This window comes from Trichechus manatus, unplaced genomic scaffold (genome assembly GCF_000243295.1).
Source record: "Trichechus manatus latirostris isolate Lorelei unplaced genomic scaffold, TriManLat1.0 scaffold00004, whole genome shotgun sequence".
NCBI lineage: Eukaryota > Metazoa > Chordata > Mammalia > Sirenia > Trichechidae > Trichechus > Trichechus manatus.
In genome coordinates this window covers 21,798,261-21,807,824 of record NW_004443940.1, presented here as the reverse complement: position 1 = coordinate 21,807,824, position 9,564 = coordinate 21,798,261, and the positions used below count along the sequence as shown (strand labels likewise).

The following is a 9,564-nucleotide window of genomic DNA, read 5'->3' as shown; positions in this document are numbered from 1 at the left end:
GTGTGTTGCATTGTGTTTGTTATTGCATTTCCATGATGAGGAATGCTGTTGAGCATCTTTTTCATGTGCTTATTTGCTGTTTCTCTTCTTTGATAAACCGTTAAAATTGTTTGCCCTTTTTTGGGGTAGTTTTCTTATTACTGAGTCTTTAAGGTTCTTCATGTATTCTGGATATAAGTTCTTTATCAGATAGGTGCTCTGCAAATATATTCTTCCAATTTTGGGCTTATGTTTCCATTTTCTTACCAGTGTCTGTTGAAGAGCCGGAATGTGTAATTTTGATGAAGTCCAGTTTATCAAATCTTTTTCTTTTGGGGTTAAAGCTTTTGGTGTCCTGTCTAAGAAATCTTTCCCTACTCCAAGGTTATAAAGATTTTCTCCTCTCTGTCTTCTAGAACACTTATGGTTTCAGCTCCTACATTCAGACCTATGATTTATTTCAAGTTAGTTTTTGTGTACTGTGCAAGGTAAAGGGTCATGGTTCATTTTTTTCTTTACAGATGTCCAATTGTTCTAAGGCCATTTGTTACAAGACTGTTCTAACTCCACTGAATTACTTTGGTACCTTTTCTGAAAATCAATTGACTATGTTTGCATGGGGCTCTTCCGTATTCTCTATTCTGTTCCACTGATCTGTATAGCTTTCCTTATGCCAATACCACACTGTCATGATTACTATAGTTTCACAATAAGTTTTAAATCAGTAGTGTGAGACTATCAACTGTGTTCTTCTTTTCCAAACTTGTTTTGGCTGTTCTAGGTTCCTTGAATTGTCATAGTCATTTTTCAATCAGTCTCCACAAAAAACCCACAGGAATTTTTATTGGAATTGCATTGAGTCTATAGAATAATTTGGGGAGAATTAAATCTTAACAGAATTGAACCTTCTGACGTTGTGATTGGTCAGTCTCTAGAAGGACAGACATGAACATGGTTTATCTCTCCGTGTACTTAGGTCTTCTGTAATTTCTCTCATCGCTGTTTTGTGATATGTTTTCAGCATCCGCATCTTGCACGTATATTCTTAGATTTATCTTGCTGTATTTTCCTGCTTTTGATGGAGCAGGCAAAGGTTTCTTAGATAGTACACCAGAAGTACAGACCATAAAATCACCATTTTGTAAATGGTACTTTTTTAAATTTCAATTTTCATTGTTTGATATAGAAACACAGTTGATTTTTATATATTGACTTTGTGCCCTTTGACCTTGCTAAACTCACTTATTAGTTCTACTAGCTTTTTCTGTAGACTTTTTAAAATAATTTTTTTTTTTTGTTTTTTTTGGTTAAGGTTTTTTTTTTTTTCTTTCTGAACTATATACTTTTTTTTTCTTTACTTATTGCACTGGCTAGCGTACAAAGTTGAATAGGAGTGATGAGATCCAACACGTTAGCTCTGTTCTTCTCAGGAGGACGGTATTCAGTCATTCATCATTAAGTATGATGCCAGTAGGTCCTCCTATAGTTTGGAATGTCTGGTTTGTCTCATCTTCTCCTGGTTCCTCTTTTAGCTCTTCCAGCACTTCTGTAACTATTTCCCCATATTAAATGCCCTCTATTGAACTACCTGTCATGCTTCTGTTTCCTGAATGGACCCAGAGTAGAACTGTCTGTCCCATAGGATTTCAAGGAGCATCTGGTGGATTTGAACTGGTGACCTTTTGGTTAGCAGCCAAGCTCTTAACCACTGCACCACCGGGGCTGCCTAATGGATACAGGGCCCATCAAAAGAAAATAATAAATGGAGTTTTTAGCGGTGTAAAGGCTCAGTATCACCACCTTTGTTCAAGTGAGAGGGTGAGGCCCAGAGTGGTTTAGTAACCTTTCTGATGACACACAGCTATAGAGTGCAGTCATTTTGGAACTAGAAGTCCTGAAAACCCTGTGGATTATGGCACATCAAAGGAAATTTAAATGTATATTATGGTTAGTAGTTCAGGTATCGTCTCAGAACAGCCTTTAGAAAGACTAAATCTGTGTTTAAAAAACTACACATTTGTGTATTATTGACTGTAATTAGTCAAAATCTCCGGAAGAACAAAGTAGAAACTAGTAACAGAAGTTACCCCTGAGAAGGGAAACTAGATCGCTGGGAAATGGGGAGAGAGACTTTTTCTTAGCTACATTTTATATCCTTTTGAATGTTTTGAATTTTGTACTATGTTCCTGTATTATCTACTTAAAATTAAATTAAATGCTTCTAAAAATAAAGACCAGTAATGGTGTATAGGTTACAGGACTCTAAAAAAAACAAAACTCGCTGCCATCAGTTGATTCCGACTCATAGTGCCCCTACAGGACAGAGCAGAACTGCCCCATAGGGTTTCCAAGGAGCTGCTGGTGGATATAAACTGCCAACCTTTTAGTCTGCAGCCCGGCTCTTAACCACTGCGCCACCAGGGCTCCATAGGACTCACAGAAGCATTAAATATATGGTGCTTCCCTATCGCAATTTTAGCTCATAAAAATGTGAAGAAGAAATAGCATTGCAGTTAAGTAATTACAACTTCAAGGATAATCTTACTATCGCTGAACTGATCATGGAGTCAGATTTCTTTATCCCTTTTCACTGAAATATATTGCTCAGTTCAGTTTTAAGAAATTTTTTTGTTTTATGTGGTTTTAGTCTTTCGAGACTAAAAATCCTATTCCCATCGGCATGGGGGTGGGGGACAAAGTTTTGCAAGAGCCAAGCCACTGCTGGCAGAGAGAAGAGAAGGAAGGCCAGTAATCTTGTCTCTGGTGTATCATTCTGCGTGGCGACAGATGTGTTCCTGGAAAATGGTCAAAGGTTAGGAAACCAAGTAGTAAAGAAATCAAATGAAATGTCAAACCAAGGGCATGATGTGGTGGAAGGGGAGAGGCAAGGAGACCCACGACACGCAGCCGCTCAGTTCTAGTGTGGCCCGTGGACAAAGGCAGAGGAAGGAATTACAAGATTGAGCCCTGAAGGATGTCATTATACCCTGGTAATTTTATGCTAGTTGGGAGGAAATCCCATGCAACATGTAATTTGAGTCTCTGAATTTCTCTGGAGGTTAAAAACTGAAAGTATAGTTCTTTCCCCAACCTGTGCACCTTCGAGCGTGTTCTCTGCATCTGTCTCTCTTGCTCTCTGCAATCTTCCTTCCTTGCTTCCCCACCTGCCAATTTTGACTGCTCTTAATGGCTTTAATGTATTATGCAGTAAACTATAGCTGGGCAGGTTTTTGCTCCAGATGGTTCTGTGTAGCGACAGCAAAGCACTTGTTGGCTAAGCCAATTAGGTCAAAGCAGCTTATTGCATTAACCCTTTGAATGCTCAGTGTGTTGCATCCACTTCTCAGGTAAACAAAAGTATCGGCAGAGCGGAATTAACTGGCTTGAACTGACGAGGTTGCTGGCAAAGAAAATTATTCCAGGGTATTTTCCAAGGCTGATCTATGAAATGAAAAAGAGAAAAGCAGCACAGTTACCTTCCCACTGAGAATATGAGAACGACATACATTCACCAGCAACTACCTAGTGTCTTAGTCAGCCAGTGCTGCTGTAACAGAAATCCCGCAAGTGGATGGCTTTAACAAACAGAAATTTATTTTCTCACAGTTTAGGAGGCTGAAAGTCCGAATTCAGGGTGCCAGCTCTAGGGGAAGGCTGTTTTTCTCTCTGTCAGCTCTGGCGAAAGGGCCTTATCTTTTCAGCTTGTTTCCTGGTTCCTTGGAGATTGCCATGTGGCTTGGCATCTCTCTTCACCATCTCTGCTTGCTAGCTTTCATTGGATCTCTTCTATATCTCAAAAGAGATTGACTCAAAATACACCTTACACTTATCCTGTCTCATTAACATAGCAAAGACAACCCATTCCTAAACGGATTATAACCAGGGGCAAAGAGGTTAGGATTGGCAACACATATTTGGAGGGGACACAACTCAAATCCATAATACCTAGTGAATGACACAATGCTTCTAAATGTTTCATTCCTTTGGCACTTAGTACAGTTTTTTTCGTTTGTTTTTGCTTTTGAAAACTTGCCATCCATGCCCCTGTAGTTAAACGATGGCCCTTGTAATTCACGCAGACACTAGCCTGGCTGGCGGTTTTACTGTGACTGGAGACCAGAGAAGAGAGTGAGTCTCTCTCAAGGCTGACCTGTGTTCCCAGAACAAGATTATGGAGAACAAAAAAGCAGAATGTCACTTCTTTTCCCTAAATCTTGCAGTTGAGGAAGGAAATGGTGTGGGGCACCAGCAAGGTCTCATGGTGAGCCTTTTGTAGCAGAATGCAGTGTGGGCCACTACAGACTGCATGGGAGCCCTAAAAAAAGGTGATGTCACAGGGAGACCTCACAGGGTGTCAGAGTTTGGAGAAGAAACAATAACAGGAAGAAAGTGAGGAAAACAAAATGCCAGCGTGATTACAAACCCAGGCCTAGAATCTGCAGACTAGGGTTCTAGCCGTTTATTAATTAGGTGACACAGACACATGTCTTCACTGCTCAGACTGAGTTTCCTCATCTGTAAAATGGGTATAATGGAACCTACAACCCCCTTCCCCAGATTATTGTAGGAGAAAATGAGATGAAGTACGTAAGGGGATTTAGCATGTGGAATGTTCCAGATATTACAAAATAGGTTGGGAAGAGGGTCGGGACAAATTGTGAGGCTACTGAATGCCAGATTTGGGGGTTGGGACTTTTTTCTGCTTAGGTAGGGAGCCTGTAAGGGTTTTAAGAAACCTACAACATAAAAAGATCCTCCTTTGAGGAGAAGACTCTGGAGGGAGAGGGTTATGTTGACAATGTCATGGGGTAAAGAAACACTGACCAGTTAGGAGGCTACAGCCATATTCCAGGAGCGGTCGATGGCTGAGCCTAGAGCACAGGCTGAGAAGAATCTGAACACTGGGCAGATGTTCAGAAGGAGAAGAATTGTCAGAATCTGGCAGCTGGTGGTGATTAGGCATGAAGGAAAGGGAGAAAAGGAACCCGAATTTCTTGCTTTGCTAACTGGACCGTGATTTCTAAATTTGGGTATATGTATCCTATGGAGCTGTTTTACTCTGTCTTATAGGGTCACTGTGAGCCGGAATCAACTCCACGGCAGTGGGTTATCCTGAGGGTGCAGAAAGAAAACATTCGAACTTTTAAAAATACTGACTTTCGTATTATCCTTTCTCATCTCTATTTTTGTGTATGTTTTATAATGTATGTAAGTGTATGTGTGTGTGTGTGTGTGTGTGTGTGCATATTTTGCCAGGGGGTACTTAAATATTTTTCTCTGATGGATAGAACGATCCAGAATGCTTGGGAAGCATGAGAATGAATGAAAGCAACGCCGTTAGTCAGACTGAGGGGCAGGAGGAAAGCTCTGTGCCCAGTACGTGATACAGTCTCCCTTCCTACCCATCGGTCTTCTCCACGCTGGGGTGGATACATATTTGCTTAACGACCTTAAATATTTTTCTAGAGCAAGGTGAATGTATAAATAGATATGTAATGCTTATAGGTGTATATTTAATTGGTATAAATATATAATAGATAAATGTATATTATGCAAATGTATGTATGTATTTTTTAATTGAAATTTTAGCTTCAGAGCACCAAACCTGTATAAGGAACACAAAACTATGTAGAGCAGAGGTCCTCAAACCTTAGCGCACATCACGGTCACCAGGGAAACTTGTCCAAATGCAGATTCTTAGGCCCTAGAGTGGACAGTCTGTCTTCCTCCATTTGGAATGGGGCCCAAAAATTTACATTTTAAGAAACTCTCCAGATGTTTCTGATGCAGGTAGTCCATTGTTCACACTTTGAAAAACACTATATTTAAAGATTAGACATACACACTATGGTACGAAGGCAGTGGTTTATTCCTGCTACGTTCTCAATATGCATCCTAACTATTCATTAACTGAGTGCGTACTATCTGCCAAGCACTGTTCTGATAGACACACACATACACTCTATAAGCTATATGTGTGTGTGTATGTACATATATACAGTAAAACCTGCGAAAGCCCAAACCCGTGTAAGGCGGAAACCTGTCAGAGAAGGAAAACTTACTAGATGTTTTGATGTTTATGAGGTAGGATTCTTAACAGAGAGCGATAGAAAAGTGGTAAGCACCCTGTCAAAGGCGGAAAAGTTTCGAGACCTGGAAAAATAAGGCAGTCCTGTTGAGTTCCGGCTCTCACAAGTTTCACTGGATATGTATACATATACACACACACTGTATATTTATATATATACACACATTATAATAAATATATATATCCACACACACACACATATGTATGTATATATACTCCCCCCTCCACACACACCAATACGTGGGGGCATTGGTGGGTCAGTGGTAGAATTCTCACCTTCCATCCAGGGAACCTAGATTCGATTCCCATCCAATGCACCTCAGGCACAGCCCTCACCCATCTGTCAGTGGAGGGTTGTGTGTTGCTATGATGCTGAACAGGTTTCAGTGGAGCTTTCAGACTAAGACAGACTAGGAAGAAAGGCCTGCCTATCTACTTCCAAAAATCAACCAATGAAAACCCTATGGGTCACAATGGTTCAGTCTGCGGTCACTCATGGGGATGGTGCAGAACTGGGCAGCATTTTGTTCCCTTGTGCATGGGGTCGCCATGAGTCATTGCCGACTCAATGACAGCTAATGATATATATGTATATACATACATACATATATAAAAATCCCAGAATCAAACCCCTTGCTGTCGATTCCAACTCATAGCAACCTATAGGATGGAGTAGAACTGCCCCATAGGGTTTCCGAGGCTGTCGTCTTTACAGAAGCAGAGGTCAGCAGTTCAAACTCACCAGCTGATCTGTCAGAAAAAAGATGCGGCAGTCTGCTTCCTTAAAGATTTACAGCCCTGGAAACCCTATAGGGAAGTTCTACTCTGTTCTATAAGGTTGCTATGAGTCAGAATCGACTCAGCGGTGATGGGTTTTGGCTCAATTTTTTGGCTCTCGTCCTCATTTTGCAGTAAAGGTATTGAGGCACAGAGGTGACATGAGGTGCCCAGGTCTCACAACTGTCTGTCTGCACAGCTTGTTCCCTTAACCACTGTACTTCACTGCCTCCTTGGCAATAACCAGTTTGCTCTGCAGCTGCCTGGCAGAGCCATTTTCTTATCTGTAAGATGAAGCTAATGCCCGCCATCTCTCTCACTGAAGAGTTACAGCCACGTTAGATACTGTGCAGTCTAAGTGCTTTCTGCCAGTTATAAAAGACAGGCTCTGTCCGTTCCCAGCGTGCAGATGCCACGCCTCCTGTCCTGAGGACAAATGGGTCAGCTGACCACCAATAAAGGGAGGTGTGAAATGTGCTTTGTTAATGGGGCATGGTGCTTGTACCTTTACAATGAAATGTTGCATATATTTATCTTACTGGAAGAAAGATGACGTAGGGTTATCAATTTACCTGATGCATCTGTTTGGAATTATGCTGTTTGAAATAACGGGCAGTGATAAAATGAAAGGACTTTTTCTGTTTATGAATACATACTGGGGTCTGGTGGATTCATTCGCTCTCATGAGGTGCCTCTCCTCTGCATTGTGTGTTCAGGGAAAGTGGCCATTCGGAAGGAGGACTTGCAGAAGTATCATAACAGAGACACCTGGTTCCAGCTGCAGCACGTGGACGCCGACTCAGAAGTGCAGGTGAGACCCCCTCTGCCAACCAGCAGTGCCAGAGCGCTGGGAACAAAAGTCCTTGGAGGACATCGGAGGTCTTTGGGAATGGAACACAGCCTCTGTTTGCGGCTGAAGAAATAGTCACGTGTGTGTTTTGGTCTTAACAGGGAATGATGTTTAGCAAATTTGTGTGTTCACCTGTTTACACTAAATACAGGCTCACTAGCTTTCGCTGTTCCTTTAGTTAGGGCCTCACTTTGTGAGGCGTGATAGCCGCAGCTTTAAAGTATGTAAAATGAGAAAGGGTGATGACACATAATTGAAGGTAAAGAAAAAATATGGGTAAAGAAAAAGCTGTGGGGTAGGATTAGTACACAAAGCTTTATACCCTGTATATTTGCTAGAGGTGGGCTGCGTATTTGTTTCTAGGCTTCCTGGCATTCAAAGCAAAGAAAGACGTAGAGCTGTAAGAATTAGCCCGTCTAAACAAAGAATGGGCTTGTCTGAAATCATCCCTGGGGACTCACTCTGGCTTGCCTGGACAATGCGCCAAATTGGGACTTATTTCCCCACACCTTGTCCAGTGGAAGGAGCTTTCTTCCACAAGCCTCCCCATCCCCTCACCCCGGCTCAGCTTCCCACAGGACTAGGGATTTCTTCCCCTAGCAGGGGAGACTGCAGCTTCCACAGGCCCTGAGGTCTCCAGGTTCTGAGTAGCTGGCACTGTGAGACCCCTCCTATGAGCAGCTGGTACACAAAGCCACAGTGCTGGGCATCGGGGAGGCTGTGTGGCCCTTCACTGCTGAGGTTACTCTCGGACTTGCCCGTAAGAGGGGAGAGCAGTGGGGGGCAGAGTCACTCTCCTGGAACACAGACCCATGTTGAGTGTCTCACAGAACACTCTGCCCAGCTGGAGAGAGGGTCTGTGTCTTCTCTTTTCCTGTAGTCCCTGGCTTGTGTGTTTCCCCTTGTAAAGCCTATTTCTTAACCCATGCCAGTGGAATTCATCCTGAGCCCGGGTCTGTAATGGAATAATTACAAAAGGACTCACCATGACCAAAAATTACAGAGGTCCTGATACTGAGATGCAAAAGCATTTTCATCTGTAGGTCCTTATAAAGATGCTAGGGCTGTGGCTGCGAGGCATATGGCTAAGAGCGTGGTCTTTGGCACAAACAGATCTGGATCAAATCCCAGTTCTTTCATATACTAGTGAAATGACATTGGGGCAGTTGTTCCCTCCAAGCCTCCGTTTACTCATCTGTAAATGGGGATTTTGTAAAGAGTGGTTGGGATAACTTACGTGTAGCTCAACAGTGCCTAACACGTGCTAGATAGGTAGATAGGTAGGTAGGTAGATAGATAGATAACTACTGTCGAATTGACTGGGACTCACGGTGACCTTACGTACAACAGAATGAAACACTGCCCCAACCTGTGTCACCCTTTTGATCTCTGGCAGGTTTGAGGCCATTGTTGTGGCTACTGTGCCAGTTCATCTCGCTGAGGGTCTCTCTTACCCTCATTGGCCCTCTACTTCACCAAACGTGATGTCTTCCTCTAGCAATTTATCCCTTTCTGGACGTGTCCAAACCAATTGAGTAGGACAGTGTTCTGTGGTGATCCATAGAGCCTTCATTGGCTAACTTTTGGAACTAGACCACTAGGCCTTTTTTACTCATCTGCCTTAGTCTGCAAGCTCTGTTGTAACCTGTCCACCATGGGTAACCCTCGTGGTATTTGAAATACTATTGGCATAACTTCCAGCATTGTAGCAACACCCAAGCCATAACAGTATGACAGACCAACAGATGAGTGCAGGTAACATATCATAAACTGAAAAACAAAACCCATTGCCATTAAGTTGATTCGGATTCATAGCGATCCTGTAGGACAGTGTAGAACCGCCCCATAAGGTTTCCAAGGCTGTAAATCT

At 42.5% G+C, this 9,564-nt stretch overlaps 1 protein-coding gene across 4 annotated transcripts in view; it reads left to right on the top strand.

Annotated features, from left to right (window-relative positions):
* Nucleotides 1–9,564, top strand: part of LOC111821013 (ras GTPase-activating protein 3-like) — a 180,214-nt gene that overhangs the window by 167,445 nt on the left and 3,205 nt on the right. For 3 of the 4 annotated variants that reach the window (XM_023733560.1, XM_023733571.1, XM_023733578.1), the window contains one exon: nt 7,561–9,558. In XM_023733560.1, coding sequence (XP_023589328.1) covers nt 7,561–7,769 — 209 coding nt within the window. In that variant the 3' untranslated portion in view covers nt 7,770–9,558. Of the gene's footprint in view, nt 1–7,560; nt 9,559–9,564 lie in introns of those variants that run through there. The other variant, XM_023733562.1, reaches the window with a different exon arrangement.